The sequence below is a fragment of the Pelmatolapia mariae genome, linkage group LG5 (genome assembly GCF_036321145.2).
Source record: "Pelmatolapia mariae isolate MD_Pm_ZW linkage group LG5, Pm_UMD_F_2, whole genome shotgun sequence".
NCBI lineage: Eukaryota > Metazoa > Chordata > Actinopteri > Cichliformes > Cichlidae > Pelmatolapia > Pelmatolapia mariae.
This window is the reverse complement of record NC_086231.1, coordinates 16,748,187-16,765,484: the sequence shown is the minus strand read 5'-3', so window position 1 is coordinate 16,765,484 and position 17,298 is coordinate 16,748,187. Positions and strand designations below refer to the sequence as shown.

Below are 17,298 nucleotides of genomic sequence, written 5' to 3'. Positions count from 1 at the left end.
GGCTTCCACCTTTTACTTAATGTTGTGATTTGACGCTATATAAATAATATAGCGCAAAATTCAACAACAGCTGCAACCAGAAGGGCGTGAGTGGACCACCAAAGGAGGGAATATGGTGTTCTCTATTGCATCAGTACTTCTTCATATCTAGTATGTATGGAGAATGACCCCACCAGTCAGGGCATGTGGAGACATGCTGACAGTGACAGTTTGAATGGAACAAGCTGCATTAGGTCTCTTATTTAGAGAACCAAGGTTACAATGTAACCAAACATCCAGAGACTTTTAAGTCATAGGACTGGAAGACGCTTACAAGAAGTTCATTCAGCCTTTTTTTTCCTTTTTCCAGTTTGAAGCACATAAATAAATCACACATATGACACAAAACTATTTCTGTTTATTAGCTGAAAATTCTGCCTTTGTAAAACATACCTTGAAATTATGTTAATATAATGGCATGTTGCTCTCTAAGACCAAGTAGACTGTAAAAAATGATATAATCCTTAATGCTGAGGGTGCAATAAAAAGGAACCATAAAAAAATCAAACAGCCCTTCAGGATGGAGCCTTGTTTTAAACCACTGTTTTAAATTTCAACCATACATTTTTTTCTGGCCACATCACTGAATTACTGAGTCTCTCCTGAAGGAAAGCTTTAACAGTCTTTGCTCGGTGAAAATCTTCATTATCGTGACTTCATCATCATCAAAGCCACTTTCAATCTGAGGAATGAGAAAAGTGCCCAACGTTTCAGTGTAGACCTGTTGATTTACTACTGAGGTAATGAATGCCTTCTCTGCTGGTCTTTTACCTGACACGTCACGATGACATTAGAACAACGCCAGGCAAAAGTTACAGATTTATCAGCGAACATCACTTTCATCCGAACATCCACAGTTAAGGATTGCCCCTCGTTATCCCACTCTAGCCTCGTTTTCGTCTGCGTTTTGATACTGGTGCAAATTTGACTCATTTCTTACGGCTCTGTCATAAACAACAACTCCAGTGTCTACATTTTATATCTTAAAGGCGTATTGCTTTGAGTTTACATCTTACCCGTATGTCTTCCTTTTATAACCTTACCATTTTGTTTGTATTTGCTACAAAGTTTGGTTACAGCTGACTGGGAACAACAACATGTTTTACCACAGTCTGTGCCGGCTTACATTGTTACATGTTCCCTTTCATTATTTCAGCTGACAGCCCTTTTGTTGGAGCCTCGCTCCTTTTCAATCAGCAACAGCTGGTTAAGCAATGCAGATGCTCTCTTTTAACTACACACCTTGTTGGATATTTAGATATCTGCAATTATATGTTTTATAAGTGGGAATAACAAAATGCTTCTATATTTTTATCGATAAAATTAAAAATGGGCCATTAATTTTAAACCATTTGGTTCATTCAAGGTATGTCTAATGAAGCCAGAGCGTTCGACTACCAAACAAAACTTGTTTTGCGTCATATCTATGATTTGTTTATTTCTTAGAAACTACAAGATCATTTTTCTTGCCGTGGGTTTTAAAGCCAAATTGCTTTGAAGCTATTTTGGTGACAAGTTGCTCCAACATGTTACCAAGATGCCTTTCCTTCCTCTAAAGTCATCACCTACTTTTAGCTTTGACTATATTGAACAGTACAGCTGCACAGAAACAAGATGCTAACACTTGTTAGCAGCCTGGACTTGTTATGAGTCATGCCACATTAAAGCTGGTGGAATGCAGGACTTACCGTTAGACTACAAAAGGTGATTCTGATTGTTTGAGGCAAAATTCCTGGTGATAAATATTCAACTAGCACTAGTTTGGTTTCTGCAAAGCTGCACTGCTTTATAAAAAGATGGAAGGTTCAGAATTTAAGAATCAAAGACGTGATATCAATAACAGCTTAATTCATTTACCAGTTGTGTCATTTGGGGTTTCTTGTAAGGACATATATAATGTGGCACTAATTAAGGCATACTCCCCTCAAACCATAACTTTAAAAGTAAGTTTTATATATTTCTGTCATTCTTATTTATTGCTTGGCTGTACTGTACATCCCCAAAACGGCATGTTAAGCTCACCTGTTTTTCCCATGCTTGGTTCTTTCCAGAAAACAGTCATCTGATTTTTTTTTTTTTTTTTTTTGTAATAGTCCACTTAAATAGGACAACTGCTTTTATGCATCCTGGGATTTATTTTGTAACACTACAGACAAACTCTTAAGACTTGACAGGAAATTCCTCATTGGACACAAGGATGAAACAACTTTTCAGACCACCTTTAGAAAACTATTATGCAAAAAGAATACCTGAACTCACTACATTAGATGTCATACTAAAGGTATCTGCAGAACAAAACATGTGAGCTCATTGGCATCTTCCCACCTTATCAAGAAACTGATAAGGTCTGCCTTGTTTCAGTGGAAACACTTAACAGTGACAATAATCAGGCTGGGGTTTCCTACTAATCTGCTGCACAAAATGAAACATCAATAAAACTCAAAGTCTCGTTTCGAGTCTAAACATCAGCAAGATGAGAAATGACATGTTTTCAAATTCTGTGAAGGAGGGAAAACATTCTGCTTGTGGCCTCGTGTGACTCACACCGGGCCTATCCCTCCTCTGGCAGTTCCAGTTCTTCTTATTCCAGTTTATGCTGATCCCAAAAAGCACACACTCTAACAACTTGTATATCCTGTTTTGTGACATTATGTTATGCAACATAATTTTCGTGATTAGGGCGAGGAGATAAAGATTATGAACGATCTTATCTGCCAAAGGTAGTTTAACTTAATTTTTCCTCCTCATGCTAACTCATTAAATATGTAACATATGTTCCATTCACTGTTCATGAGGAAAAGTTCCTGTTGCTGTAATAAAACAATATAAAAACGCTTAAATAGACCATTGCAAATATGTTCTGCCACAATTCATTTTAAAATCTACTAATGCGCTTCTGCCCTGTTTCTGCTCAAAAGCAGCAATGTGATGACATGCTTCCTGGAGAACTAATAACACCGGTTTCGAAGACACCGGTCCTCCTTAAATAGTGTAAAACGTAGTGTTGGATTCCAGTGGTCAAAGTTTGTCGGTCTCATGAGTGTCAAGAGGGTTGAAAAATATCTTGAAACCAGTGTACAAACTATTTTTGAATGAGGCAGAGCCACTTCTATTAGTGCTAACAGAGTCCTATAGAAGAGATAAGAAGCCATTATCTGTGGAGTCTTGCTGGTCAGATTTGCCTCCTCGAGAGCTTTTGCTGGGGTTTGGAGTGGTTGAATACTTTGGGGGGTATCTGATGAACAGACGGTCCTCCTCCTTTTTAATCCATCTTAGAAGCTTAGTGATAGCAGTAATGGCACAGGCCTTTGTCACCAGGGGGCTGAAGCAGGTGTACAGCTCAAATTTACTTGTGACCTTGAGTAAAGAAGAAAACAATCAAGAGAAGACTGTGAAATACATTTAGAAATAAGAAATAGAGCTATTACATTTCTTGCTATGTTAGATGAGAAGATCAATGATGCTTCAGTTAGGAGCTGGTTATCTTAGCTAAGGAAAATACCTGAAAGCAAGCTAACAGCTTTTTTCAACGCCTTCTGAAAAAAGCTTCCCAATGAATGGACTATTAAGCCCCAGTTCCAAGGATTTGTGCTAAGCTAAGCTGCCACTTACTGCCAACTTTTTTTTTTCTTCTTTTTTTTTTAAAGGTACACCCGTTCAACTGCTCTTTAATGCAAATATCTAATCAGCCAATCACATGACAACAGTTCAATGCATTTAGGCATGTAGAGATGGTTGCATTTTCTGCTGAAGTTCACACCAAGCATCAGAAATAGGAAAAAATGGTGATTTGAGTGACTTAGCATGAATGTGCCGTGGGTTTTCATGGCAGACGGCAAGGCCTGAGCATTTCAGACCTTGCATCCCCCCCCCCCCCCCCCCCCCCCCCCAAACCATCTCTGAGGTTTAGAATAACATGAAAAAGAGAAAATATCCAATGAGGAACACTTCTCGGGGCCAAAATGAATGGCAAATGGTCAGAGTGCTTCAAGCTGGGCAGAAGACATCTCTGAATGATCTGAACATTGAAGCAGATGGGCTTCTGGCTTCTGTGAACGAAACACAGGCTCAACTCAACACGGCTCTGTTGAGTCTCGATTTCTTCTGCAACATTCAGATATTAAGGTCAGCCTGCCTTTGGGGGATGGATTCTTGGTACACTTTGGGCCCCTTAGTACTAATGACCATTGTTTAAACACTATGGCCTACCTGAAAAATGTTGCTAACAATGTCCCTTCTTTTAGTACCTCCGTGTACCCATCCTCTGATTGCTGCTTCCAGCCAGAATCTCAAATAGTCTGGTTTCTTGAACATGAAAGGGAGTTCACTGTACTCAAATGGCCTCCACAGTCATCACATCTCAATTCACTTGTGGTGGAACGGCAGATTTGCATCAAATCTGCAGCAACTGTGTGACGCTATCACATCAATATAAACCAAAATCTCTGAGGACTGTTTCCAGCACCTCGTTGATTCTGTGCCATGGAAAATTAAAAAAGTTCTGAAAGCAAGAGAGGGTCCAACCAGGTACTAGCAAGGTGTACCTAATAAAGTGGTCGTTGACTGTTTTGAGTGTAGTGTCGATCTTTTGGAAGAATCATTTCAAAGTTGGACAAACACAGTAAGAAAGAATACAACCACAAACTAATGTACGTACCCAGGCTAGCAGAGTTTCCCTCTCAGCAACATGATAGATAAGCTTAAGGGGTCGTGAGGTGCTGTGGATGCGGCCGTGCATATAACGATAAAGATCCAGCAGTCTCATTTTCTCCTCTTCACTGCTGTAAGGTGCCTCCATCTCTGGGCTACATACAGAAAAGCATCATAGGACACAAGTTACACACAAAAAACACCCAAAACATGTTCAATAACACTGTAGTGGAAAGAGAAACACACAATGCTTGATTTGTAAACTATTAAAACTCCATTTCTAACACCGACAGGACAATGTTGCCTAAAAGCCTAAAAATATCTTAGTGGGCAACTTTTGTACTTCTCACACAAGATTATTATCATTAGCAGCAAAAGGTTTTTACACTGCTTCTACACAGCTAGAAGATAATAAAATGTTATGCAAGACAAATATCACTAACTAACATGCAGCGCAAACATTCAGCATGTTTGCATTTTTAAACTCTAGGTTAGGCTCATATCAGCCTTATGCAACTGCAAGGACAGCAAGCATACACAAACAAACACACACCTGGTGAACTGAGTGAGCTGGCGGTAGTTGTCTGGCACATCAAAGGGCTTGTACATGAAGTGTCTGAGGTCTGAGACGCCCACCTGGCTCACACTGTACGTCTGAGCTTTGGCAATGAGGTTCAGGGAGTTCTGAGCCATCATAGCCTCCTCTATCTTTCTCTTGCACTCAGCTACAGAGTAAAAAGCCTCTTTGTCTGTCGAGAGCAGCAGCAAACAAACAGTGCATTCTGGAGGGTCCAGGTAAGAAATGTATGCATAAAAGTAACAGTCAGGATTAAAGAGCGGGAGGCAAATGGGGGTCCAGATCTCGCCAGCCTGAAAGGCAGAGGAAGCTCCAATGAGGTTAAGCAGAAGGTGAACGTCAGCTGGCTCCAGCCGCGAGTCCTCAATGACGGTCTTTTCTTGGACGATGGTTAGAAGCTGGTTCTTGGCAATGAGGATGGAGAAAACCAGATTGGGTGTGATAGCTTTCTGCAGGATCTGGCTGAGAGAGTCCCTGAGAGAGGAGGCTAGAGGCAGGCAGTGCACTGCCGATAGCAGGAAGCTGGGGTCAGAATCCACCAAGTTGAGGAGACCATCCAGGATTTTTTCTGAGCCCGCTAGGAGTCTCCTCAGGTCGTAGTTTTTCTTGTGTTCAAAGATGCGGGATATACTGGCCTGGGTGAGCATGCTGATGATCTGATAGTAGACATAGAGGAGCTCTCCCCGCAGCTGCTGCTCAGACTGACGACTGCTGGAGACGCAAACCAGAACTAGGGGCCCTTTCTGGAGGAACACTACGGTGTGCTCGTCTGAGGGAAGGGGGAAAAAACATGAGCAAATGTTAGAAAAAAACAAAACAAAAAAACAATCAATGAAAACTAAAACTGCTCCTAAGGATACCACCGATCCCCTAAACTCATTGTTCTCGAAATAAAACAATACAGGGAATGCACTGCTTATTATATTTCAGATACTGTTCTCTATGGTGCAGGAGCTTTTTGACAAGCTGGCAACAATTTTGCCCTGTATAGTAAGTCAGAGCCACGCTTGCTCTTGTTGGTGTGTTTAAAAGAGTCAGATTTCCTTTTAACTTTTAATATGAACATGAAGTGGCTGGAAAAAACCATCATAGATAAAAATCTGTTCTAATTTGCATTTTGGCCGACGCCCAACATTCTCACCTGAATAGACTGAGCGAATGATATTATCTCCACTTTGGACAAAAGACACCAGCGCCATCATCACTCCCATTGTTGATGAAAGAGCCTCTTCGCTGCCATATCTGGAATAAATGGGCTTACCGGCTTCGCTTAGCACAAAAACATGTTTCCTGTGCTGCCGCCAGCTGTCAGCTGTAACATCCTCATCGCGATGAGATGTAAATGACGAAGATTCCGGTGTGCCTGCCTCCAACAGCGGGGACGACCTCCCCTTCACACCTATACCTTGTTCTTCAAGCTTGGCCTTGGCCAGCATTGTTACAACAAATTCCCCAGAGTCGTTCTGGTCATTGTCAGTGGCATCATCTTCAGTTGTTCCATCAGTCGGCTGCGCGGACACGTTGTTTTGGCACTCGGTTTCTGTCTCTTCGGGCTCTAGCTTCATCACTTGGTCAGAAGGAGGCTTCTCATCCAAACCGAGATGCTCTGCCGAAACATCTGGTGGGTGCGAATTCACAGGCTCGATTCTGCTAACAGCGGCGCTCCCATTACTCTCTACTGAATCAGGAAACATGTGATTCTCCAAAAGGGAGAAGGAGGCTGCCAATGAGTCAGCTACAATGAAAACAAAAACCAACGTGTGATGTAAGTGATGAAGATTAAAATTAGACAAGCTTCAAAGAGTGATTACGTAGCTTATTTACCAGGTTGATTACTCTCTAAAGGACTATCACCAGTCTTCACTGCCGCTGCCTCTCCTTCTTGATGATTGGCTGTTTCCATGATACCATCCCAGTCTCTGGAAAGAATAAAGACAGAGAGGAATAAACTGCTTTATAAATCATGCATTGTAGTTTTTGCAGATAAAAATCAAAGATCCCATGCATCTCCAGTCTGTTATGAATAGAAGCACTCATACTGGACCAGTGGTCAGGTCACATGATTACAGAGGAGAGTTACTCCAACTCCAAGTTACTAACACTGTGGAATTTAAACCTGATTACAGCTAGCAGTCTGTCTAATGTTACACTACACATCAACACGGAGAAACTGGACTAAGTGGCCGGTAGAGAAAGAGCGCTAACGTCCGCATGATAATAACTTATCTACGTATGCACGATAAATTTCAGACGTCCTGTAATGCTGACCTTTCTAATAAGTAACTAATAAATGAACGCTGACTGTAGTTACACGGCTAACACTGGGTGCTAGCAAGCGACACATACAGATCAATTTCATGGCCTTGGCTTAACAGTGCTCATGCAGCCAACCGTGGCTATCTAAAATTAGCCGGATAAACAGAGAAAGAGTGAAACTTACGGTTTTGTACCGTCGACGAGTTGGACTGAATGTCTAATGTCAACACTGACTTTCATCAGCAGCCCCACTGCAAACAAGCTGTCAAGAATGAGAAGCAGAAAACAAATTTTCCCCTTACCGAAGCCGACATCCGGAATCTCTGATGACAACTTCAGCTGACCAATCAGCGCGCTCGCTGGCATCGGTTAGTCCCGCCCCTCCCCACTCTCTCGTTGTGGGCTCGTAACAGAAACTTGAACAGACAAATCTCAGATAAACGTGCAGCACATGTATGGATGCTGCTGTAGCAGATATAATACAGCGAAACGCTTTCTGTGACAAAGAAAGGACGGAGAACTTAAAAACCCCTCAATGTGAATTAAAACAAAAATGTTTTTACGTCTATATTGACCAATAAAATGTTTTTTCTGGATTAAACTAATACTTAAATCCAGTATTTTTTCATTTTCCATATTACACTGGTGGCTAATACTAAAGCTAGCATGTACTCCCCACCTTGAACCCTCTGTCATCTGTCATTCCTATAGCACACCTCATTATTGTCTTGCTGTACTCATACATGTCTTTAACCAGGATCCCTGCTGACCTCCTTCTGACCTCCTTCTCATACAGTACCACAGTTCCTCTCCTGGCAACCAATCATGTTTTCTTCAAATATACAAACACACAGTGCAGCTAACTCTGACCTTCTCTATACTTCTCCGTCAACACTCTCACTGCTCACTGATAGTCACCTCTCTCTTTAAACTAGCCTCAACGACTCTTTCCCACATCTTCATGGCACACATGAAGGGGACTGACGGTTTAGCTGAGGTTAAAAAAGGGGGGGGAGGGGGGCATAACACAACCTGGACAAATGATGTCGAAATATAGATTTTATCCACGCACATTTGTTTAACTTCACTGTGTTGGTGCTGAAAGGCTCTGTTGTGTACGTGATGAAGTAGTCGTCCTGCGTACTACGTCACGTCCGATTGCCTCTCCTCTTCTCTCCGTACGTAAACATCATAACGGTAGAAATGAGGAATATGACATCTCCAAACCAGAGTGCTGATTTATAAATCACTAAAACAGACACCGCAGCCCAGTCATTTAATTTGACACCAGTTGAATAAGCGGACGCCATGGAGGAGCCGTGGGACTTTGAGTTTCTGTCCCGCATCGCTGACAGCTGCTTGTCGTTTCTCTCCGAGTTTGTAGACGATTGGCTCGCCAACGACATGAGAGTGTCCATATTCAAAATACTCCTCAGCTGGTTAATTTTTAGTCTAATCGCCATTCACTTCGCGTGGAAAGTCTATGGGAATACAGTGAACGATATGTATTACAGACAAGGTGAGTTTTTCCTCCTGCTTACCGGTGCGCTGCCTGCTAAGTGAGCGCTAACACGCTAGCTTGATCTGTGTGTGTTGATTTTCAGGGACCGGACAGAACGGAGGCACACCTGATACAGCTGCACACACGAGTGGATGGTAGGTGGCCGATTTCGTGGTCACGTTTGCATTGCACAAGTGATTAATAAGAAATCGTGTTCATTACCACCGCACCATCACCAGTCACTTTATTAGGTAAACCTTGCTAGTACCCAGTTTGACACTCTTTTTGCCTTCAGCGTTGCCTTAATTCTCCATGGCTTAGATTCAACAAGTTGCAAGTTGACATGATAGCATCGCACACTTGCTGTAGCTGTGTTTTGGCTGTACAGCCATTAGATGATGAGTACACTGTGATCACAAAGAGATGAACATGGTCAGCAACAATACTCGGATAGGCTGTGATCCTCAGGCCCAGAACTTGACAAGAAAATATGCCCACACGTTTACAGCACCAACATCAGTGAGCCCATGTGAATTGTAGCCTCAGTTTCTGTGCTGTACTAAGCTAAAGGGAGTGTCACGTGGTGTGGTCTTCTGCTGCTGTGGCCCATCACCTTCAATGCCCTACATGTTGTGCATTCAGAGATGCTCTTCTGCATAGCCTAATTCTGATGGTTGGGTATTAGAGGTACTGCCATCTTCCTTTCAGCTCGAAGCAGTCTGGCAATTCTCTGACCTCTTTTTGGGCACTTTGGCCCAAAAAGCTATAGCATACTTGACATTTTCTCCTTTTCAGACCGGTGTCTCAAAATCCTAGACATGCTTGTATGAAAAAATCCCAGTAGATCAGCAGTTTCTTAAATACTCAGACCAGCTCGTCTAGCACTTGTGCCATGCAGTAAGTTGCTGCCACAGTTGACTGGACAGAGGTACCTAACAAAGTGACTGGCAAGTGCATGTTTCACCACACTTAAATGGTTTATTGGATTTTGTTATCTTTGCAGGGAAGGTAAAGCAGGGGATGGTCCAAAGATTCATCGGGATTAATGGGAGCTTGATCGCTGGACTTTACCCAAGTGAGGGCTGGACAATTTGTATGTCCCACAGAGACACGAAATGCACACCAGTTTTTGGTTTTTTTTAGTAACAAAGCGTTACCTTCCATGGATTAAAGATGGTGTTGAGACAGCTTCACCTTCTGCGAATCACTTAGCCATGCCAGTGGACATCACTCTAACAGTGTTAGAGTGATGTCCACTATTCATACAATGTTTAATTTGACCTCTTGATACTGCTCACTGAGCAGGACCTTATTGTGCATAAAGAACTAAAAGGACGTGTTTAACTGGTCACTTGGTGATACGTGATCAAGACTGTACTTGAATAGTACATGAAAGGAAAACAAATCATCATTTTCCAAGTAATGACACAGGATCACATGTATAGTTTTTGTAATATATATACATATATAATACGCTGATTTGAGTATTGCATTGACTTGTGTATGTGAATATTTATGATCCAAATAATTTGCAGTGAACTGTGTGATTTTGTTTTTGATTTTTTTTAATCTTTGCTGTATTATAAATGGTCATCTATGGTCATTTTAAAATCAGACACAATAAAAGCAGATCATGTTTTATATCTTCAGTCTTTATTTTAACAGGCATTTTGCATTCTTATTGAAACTGCAGAGTTTTAGGAGTATCCACCACCCTATAACTTATTCATTTTACTGTTTACATACATACTGTTCTCCTCAAACAATATGCATGTAAAATAATCATTAAAAAATAAAGAACAAATTTATAGCAAAACCTAAATTAGTTCATAAGCACATTTAGTTCATTTGAAATCTACATTAAGTAATATTTTGACAAACAGTCAAAACATTTTAAAATAAAGCACAAAAACTTGAGGGGTATTGAAACAATACATTTTTCACCAAGGCCACTTTTTAAGTTATTCTGTTTACCTCTGGAAAGATTAGCAGAAGTATACAATAAAGGACTTTTAATTGTCACTGAGATTGTTGATCGTAACGACAACGTGATGTGTAATCTTTTCTCGTATGTGCAGTAGTTACCAAGGGGGAAGAATACCGTATCTGAACTACGCTATATGTCAACAGAACCCCAGTAGCCTACCACGAAGCTTAATGGCACAATGTGTAAAGCAAGCTGCCTTTTGCAAGAAAAAGCCAAAGGTGCCAGTACAACATGTCAACTCACCACTAGTGCCTCTGTTTGAGGACAGTGAAAATACCTAGTTTGCACTGATTATGTCAGTTTGTTTCATTATGATAATATTTGTAAGTTAATGGGTCAAAATCAAGGTTATTACAAACTAAAAACTAGAGCTGGGTGTTATTTTATTTTTTTTAGTTAATTAAAATAAAAATACAAACTAGATTTTTGGAGAAAAAAATAAACCGACACAATTTTTGGAACCTGGAAAAAAAACTGAAATAAATTTAAAATCTACAGGAAATATCTTTGGTTTTAAAATTAATTACTTTAGTTATTACAATAAAATGTTTTTACCACAACTTGCCTGATGAGGCTTTGATGAACATATTAGGACGTGTAAAAGACTTTGAGTTAAGTCAAAAAGTTATTGTTTTTATTTTAATACCATTACTAAATCATGCCTTAATGATTACAAAATGACTTAAAACTAATACTGAAACTGGTCAAAACTAAACGTATTCAAACTGTAACTAAAATGAATAAAACCACTCAGGAAACTATAATAAATTAAAAACAACAACAAAAAAACTAAAGAAAAAAAATAGAACAACTGTAACAAAACATCCAAAACATCTAATTAAAACCACTAAAGGATGGTGGAGATTTTTAAACTGTACAAGTGTTTTTATTACTATTACAATGGCAGTGTGTATTTCCAGAAATGTAAATTATGTACTCAGTCCTTGTAAGATGTGGGAGGGAGCTGGAGTACCCACAGAGAACTCAAGAAGACACTGGTAGAACTTACAGACTCCATAAAGAAACGCAGCAACTTTTTTTGTTGTGAGACGACAGGGCTAACCCCCACTCTCACACTTCTTCATTTACTGTTTGCGTTGTAATACTTTTACATATATATGTGTGTGTGTGTGTGTGTGTTTTCAATTACATCTTTATTTACCAATACCAACAATCCTTCATTTAGATTCATAAATATGGTGCAAAAATGTCTGCATAGAGTTAAAAAAAACAGGTTCAGTTTCCTTTAATTTTTTGTGTTTTGGGATTATCTAATGTTAATAGGAATAGCTGGAATCAGTAGCATGTGCACATCCATTACATTCGTGCAAGTTAGGCCGGGTACGAGTAAACGCTGCCCACCAGAAAGACGAGAAAAAAACGTGTAAGAATCATTGTTGATAAGGAAGTTGTCGATGTCCAGGCCCTGAGCTTTCGCTTCATCGTACAAACCGCCATCAGTAATCGCCCCTGCTGCCTCAGTGGGTCCATCCTGACCATCAGTGCCCCCACTAAGAAAGACTGGCCCTTTAGGCGGAAGCCCTAGGCTTCTCAGTTCCAGCCCCACTCGCATAGCCAGCTCCTGGTTCCGACCACCTCGGCCTTTGCCTGTTAGCTCCACAGTGGGTTCGCCTCCAGCTAACAGACATGTGGCACCCCATCCCTCTGTACGCCCTTCTTCCAAAACCTGCATTGTACGGCAGAGGTCCCAGCTCTCCACACCAACTTCAGGGCCCAGCTTCAGCACCTCAGTGGCGATATCAGGAGGAGGTTCCTCTCGAGAACAGGCAAAGCGGGCCAGCAGGCCGTAGAGTCTAGACACAGACCGCACATCTCCACACACACTTGGCGAAAGGACTACAGGGAGGAAGCCCAGCTCTCGAGCACGGAGACCAGCGCGTTTCAGGGCAACACCGTTGGAGCCAATCACAGCATTGAGAACATGTCCCGATGTATCAGATTCCTCCTTATTCTCTTTCCACCTAGAATTCGGTTTGTCAAGGACTTTCTTTACTGATGTCGGAAGCAAGTTTAACAGCTTGTAACGCTCAAGGATTGACAAAACTTCCTCAGGCCACACCCGACTCATCACTGTGGGGCCACTAGCTATCAAGTCAAGAGGATCCCCAATCACATCAGATAGTATCAGTGCAACAACCTGTGAAGAAGGTATAAGAGTGATATTTGACGTACAAATTACAATACTGAGAATTTTAAACTCTGTTTAAAAGAAGGCTAAAAAAAACCCGTCTGTTACCTGTGCAGGGTGAGCATGATGTGCAAGCCCTCCACCCTTTAACAACGAAAGGGCACGACGTATGGTGTTCAGCTCCTGAATAGTGGCACCAGCACCTGCAAGTCTGCGGGTAACATCTAGCTTTTCTTGCAAGGTGATTGGTGGGATGGGTGCAGGTAGCAATGCAGAGCCCCCACCTAAACAATGATGAAAACCAGCATGCGTTACAGATATCTTGGAGTCGTTTTTGACCAGTATATGTCCATCAGTGTGTATATTAAACAAATATTTTCACTGCTTTTTTGCATTTGTGCAATATCTCTAAAATTAGAAACATCTAATTTTAGAAATTGTTAGTTTAATTATTTATTTATTTATTCATACATTCCCTCTAGGCTGTACTACTGTAGTTCATTATTATCGTGAACTAAACTCCCTGAAAAGCCTTTAGCTGATCTAAAATGCTGCAGAGAGTACTGACAGGGGCTAGAAAGACAAAGCATATTTCTCCCATATCGTCTTCTCTTCAGTGGCTCCCTGTTAAGTCCAGAATCAATTTTAAAATCCTTCTCTTCACATACAAAGTCTTGGATCATCAGGCACAATCTTATCTTAAATGCCTCAGGGTACCGTATCACCCCAATAGAGCACTATACTCTCAAACTGCGGGTTACTTGTGGTTCCTAGTATTTTAAAAGTCGAATGGAAAGCAGAGCCTTCAGCTTTTCAGACACCCTCTCTACTTTTAACATTAGGCTTAAAATTTCTTCTGACTGTTGGGGCTTTCTTTGTATTATTGTAGGGTCTTCACTTTACACTATAGTGTCTTGAGGTGACTGTTGTTGTGAATTGGTGCTATATAAACAAAACTGAATTTAAATTAATATTTTAATGATATCTGTGAAACGATTATTGTTTTATTATTTTTAACAATAACCAAGAAGTGCCATTCGTACCTGAAATCAGTACAAGAAGCAAGTGTTTCTCTGTCAGCTCACTGGCTAAATGCTTGATCTCCTCAGCTGCCTTCTGAGCATCAGCATCAGGTAAGTTGTGTTTAGCTCCCTCTATTACTTTGATGCGGCTGTTTTCTTTTAGCAGCAGATGGCTGTGATGGAAAAAGAAATATTATTAACTTTACTTCCTGAGTTAACACTTTAAGTTGCTTTTACCTCTAAATGCATTCGCTTACTCTTTCCCGTGCTGCTGTAATGTTTGCTGAATCCCATGTGGCACGCTTATGACTCCTTTCACTAAATGATCACCCACAATCCTCTCTGCCTCAGCAGCCATTCCCAGCACAGCTTTTCCAAAGCCCACCAAGTGCAGGTTGTGTTTGAGCGCGAATGTGCGACCATCAATAACAACAGAGTCCTCCTTGCGATCAATACTTTGACAGACCACAGTATCTGGCTGCACGGCTTCCACTGCAGCTGCAAACACTTCACGTGCCCGCGTGTCCATTGACATTTTGCAGAACGTGGGTTTTCTCCTCGCCACAAGACGCAGAAAAGGCTGAGACCGGAACAAGGAAAGAACACGGGCCATTGATAATTCAGTGGATCTGAGCAGAAATGTCCTAAGGGATATAGGAGAATTGAACAGATTTTTAAAGAGAGCACAATTTAAACAAACCATAAATAACCTGCAAAGGAAAAGGAAATAGTCATGTATTATTAGGAAGCAATTATAATTAGAACCTTTTCTTAAATTTACTTTGTGTGCCTCAAATTCACCTTTTTTAAGAGCTTGTTTTGTGTTGTTCAGTCATCACACTTCTTGTAAGTCTTGTTTATGGTCAAGTCTGATGACTGCAGGAATACAGAGGAATACATTTTGCTTAACCGTTCTGAAAACAAAAAGAACACCTTTTTATTCTTATACTAGTTAAAACTATACTTACATAAATGCATTTAGGTTTGTGTTTCAGAAGATTCATGAGGCTGCCTACCCGAGAAGGTTGCAAATGTCATATGAAGCTGGTGTATTCCTGTGGAAGCCTGCTGCGTTTGGACTCCAGCTCAGAGGTTAGGCAGTGTGGCAACAATCTGGCCAGACACTGGCTGGAGTTGTGTACCTTTGGTGTAATGATTGACTTCAGAGGATAACAGGCCACATGAAAGTGCTGACACTGCAGCTGCGCATTAAATCGTTTTTGTTGTATTTTGATTTTTTTCTGCCACAGATTGCATTAAACTCAGTGATACCCATACTTTGTTCAGTGCTGTTAAACAAAGCAGCCTCTTGTGTAATGTATTTGAAAGCCACACCCATCTTTAAGCCCTGTAGACATAATTTTAATGTATTTATTTAGTAGGGACAATGCAGTTTAACATAGTTCTGATATGGAGCATGAATCTGATGTGGTGCAAACAGAGTTTATAGCTATTGCTAAATTCCAACCCTTGTCCCTTGTTGGGCTTCTTCATTCACGATGCAAAAACAAAAATTACAACATTCAGTTACAGAAAACCATAATACACCATGAATACAAAACTACAAGCAATACACAGTAAAATAAAGTAAAGTAAAATATAGTGTTGTGCATCTGGTTTTTAGGTAGTTTGCTTGTTTTCTTTTTTTTATAAATGAAAGCTCAGCCACTGGGATTGTGGTATTTTAATGTGATTAGATGTACATGCTAGAAATCCAGACAATAATGACAATATTATATAATGAGATTTTAGATTTGTTAAATTTGTAAAAAAAACAAAACAAAAACAAAACAAAACAAAGAAACAACCCCCCCCCCAGAAACACTTACAGGCCGTTTAGTTAGGTATACCTCTGTAATACCAGATTCTACCTCTTTCTTGCCTTCAGAACGACCTTAATTCTTCATGGCACAAATTCAAAAAGGTGCTGGAAACACCCTGGTGCACCACAGTTGCTGCAGATTTGTCAGCTTCACGTGCATATCTCCTATATCACCACATCCACAAGTTGCTCTACTAAGATCTGGCAACTGTGGAGGCCATTTGAGTTCAGTGAAATTATTGACATGTTCAAGAAACTAGTCTGACAAGATCTGAGCTATATGACATGGTGAGTTATCCTGCTGGAAGCAGTCATCAAAAGATGGGCAATCTTTGGTCATAAAGGGATGGAGTATCTCAACATTGCAGCAAAAATCAAGACTTGTGAGATCTGGAAACGTTCTGCTAACTTTCATGCCAATTTTGGTGAGCCTGTATGAATTGTAGCGTGAGTTTCCTGTTCTTAGCCGACAGGAGTGGCACACACTGTGGGTTTCTGCTGCTGTAGCCCATCTGCCTATTCTGCTCACCTTGGTTGTAACCAGTGTTCCTTATGTAGTGTGACCATTCTCCCTGGAGTGTTTTTTTTTCTACAGATGGTTGATGGTTGGGAAAGTCCCAGAAGTCAGTTTCTGAAATACTCATACGAGCTCGTCTTGGCACCAGCGACCATGCCACCTAACTATATTTGCCTTAACAAGTAGCAAAACAGGTGTACCTAACAAAGTGACCGGTGTGGATAACCTAAATATCATGCTACTTGTTATCTCAGTAAATCAAACCCCTATTGGCAAATTATTTTTCATTTACCCCTGCATGAAATGCATTGGCATTTAATAAAGCAGAATTCTTCCTCTACAACTAAATTTTAGAGATTTCCATAAAAAATAAAAATAAAAAAGCACGAGCGGCAAACAGAACATTTCACTTAATTAATCGTACCATGGACTTGTCTTTCTGTGAGGACAAAACTGTCGTTGGTACTTTCTTCTTCACTTCTGCGTCCATCCTGCAAACCTAGAGGCTGCCAGATAACTGGACCCAGCTGATAAACACACACGGATAACGGTGACAGCCAGAAAGTGCTAATGCTAAGGCAAGAAGGCTTTGCTTTTTAAAAACAGACATTCTAAAACAAACTCGACTACAGTAGCGCTTTAAAAAAAAAAGACAATAAGCTTTTAACTCCTAAACTGCCTTTGGTAAGCAAACTGTGTAAATAACGATGCTGTTACTGGTAAAATGCAGCTATCGCGATAACAACCTGCAATATCGCGTGGTTTCCTAGGCCCGAGT

The 17,298-nt window shown here is 40.7% G+C and overlaps 3 protein-coding genes across 10 annotated transcripts; 1 reads left to right on the top strand and 2 right to left on the bottom strand.

Annotated features, from left to right (window-relative positions):
* Positions 1–8,701, bottom strand: mon1bb (MON1 secretory trafficking family member Bb). Of its 3 annotated transcripts, XM_063473906.1 has the most exons (7): positions 8,595–8,701; positions 7,825–7,938; positions 7,091–7,185; positions 6,408–7,001; positions 5,243–6,035; positions 4,697–4,844; positions 1–3,396 (listed from the first exon to the last, which is right to left on the bottom strand). In XM_063473906.1, the coding sequence occupies exons 3-7, from the start codon at positions 7,167–7,169 to the stop codon at positions 3,169–3,171; spliced, it is 1,842 nt and encodes a 613-aa protein (XP_063329976.1). In that variant the 5' UTR covers positions 7,170–7,185; positions 7,825–7,938; positions 8,595–8,701; the 3' UTR covers positions 1–3,168. The 3 variants fall into 3 exon arrangements, with proteins under 3 accessions (XP_063329976.1, XP_063329975.1, XP_063329977.1); XM_063473905.1 differs by lacking the exons at positions 7,825–7,938; positions 8,595–8,701 and adding an exon at positions 7,707–7,813; XM_063473907.1 differs by lacking the exons at positions 7,825–7,938; positions 8,595–8,701 and adding an exon at positions 7,535–7,612.
* A 4-nt stretch (positions 8,702–8,705) lies between these two features.
* On the top strand, positions 8,706–10,520 carry tcta (T cell leukemia translocation altered). Its single transcript, XM_063473915.1, has 3 exons — positions 8,706–9,041; positions 9,127–9,178; positions 10,027–10,520. The coding sequence occupies exons 1-3, from the start codon at positions 8,831–8,833 to the stop codon at positions 10,067–10,069; spliced, it is 306 nt and encodes a 101-aa protein (XP_063329985.1). The 5' UTR covers positions 8,706–8,830; the 3' UTR covers positions 10,070–10,520.
* A 196-nt stretch (positions 10,521–10,716) lies between these two features.
* glyctk (glycerate kinase) lies at positions 10,717–17,225 on the bottom strand. 6 transcript variants are annotated; one of them, XM_063473912.1, is made up of 7 exons: positions 16,945–17,225; positions 15,198–15,323; positions 14,983–15,095; positions 14,439–14,825; positions 14,203–14,354; positions 13,268–13,443; positions 10,717–13,168 (listed from the first exon to the last, which is right to left on the bottom strand). In XM_063473912.1, the coding sequence occupies exons 4-7, from the start codon at positions 14,792–14,794 to the stop codon at positions 12,278–12,280; spliced, it is 1,575 nt and encodes a 524-aa protein (XP_063329982.1). In that variant the 5' UTR covers positions 14,795–14,825; positions 14,983–15,095; positions 15,198–15,323; positions 16,945–17,225; the 3' UTR covers positions 10,717–12,277. The 6 variants fall into 6 exon arrangements, with proteins under 6 accessions (XP_063329982.1, XP_063329981.1, XP_063329984.1 ...); XM_063473911.1 differs by lacking the exon at positions 15,198–15,323; XM_063473914.1 differs by lacking the exon at positions 15,198–15,323 and having other exon boundaries at positions 14,983–15,057.
* Between the last annotated feature and the right edge of the window lie 73 nt (positions 17,226–17,298).

Coding starts and splice junctions, on each gene's coding strand:
- mon1bb (XM_063473905.1), bottom strand. CDS start 7,762: ATGAAAGTCAGTGTTGACATTAGACATTCAGTCCAACTCGTCGACGGT. Junction 7,002..7,090: donor TTTAGAGAGTAATCAACCTG/GTAAATAAGCTA, acceptor TTTTCATTGTAG/CTGACTCATTGGCAGCCTCC. Junction 3,397..4,696: donor GGGAAACTCTGCTAGCCTGG/GTACGTACATTA, acceptor TCTTTACTCAAG/GTCACAAGTAAATTTGAGCT.
- tcta (XM_063473915.1), top strand. CDS start 8,831: ATGGAGGAGCCGTGGGACTTTGAGTTTCTGTCCCGCATCGCTGACAGC. Junction 9,042..9,126: donor CGATATGTATTACAGACAAG/GTGAGTTTTTCC, acceptor GTTGATTTTCAG/GGACCGGACAGAACGGAGGC. Junction 9,179..10,026: donor GCTGCACACACGAGTGGATG/GTAGGTGGCCGA, acceptor TTATCTTTGCAG/GGAAGGTAAAGCAGGGGATG.
- glyctk (XM_063473912.1), bottom strand. CDS start 14,794: ATGGCCCGTGTTCTTTCCTTGTTCCGGTCTCAGCCTTTTCTGCGTCTT. Junction 14,355..14,438: donor TTACAGCAGCACGGGAAAGA/GTAAGCGAATGC, acceptor TTTCCATCACAG/CCATCTGCTGCTAAAAGAAA. Junction 13,169..13,267: donor ATCATGCTCACCCTGCACAG/GTAACAGACGGG, acceptor CCTTCTTCACAG/GTTGTTGCACTGATACTATC.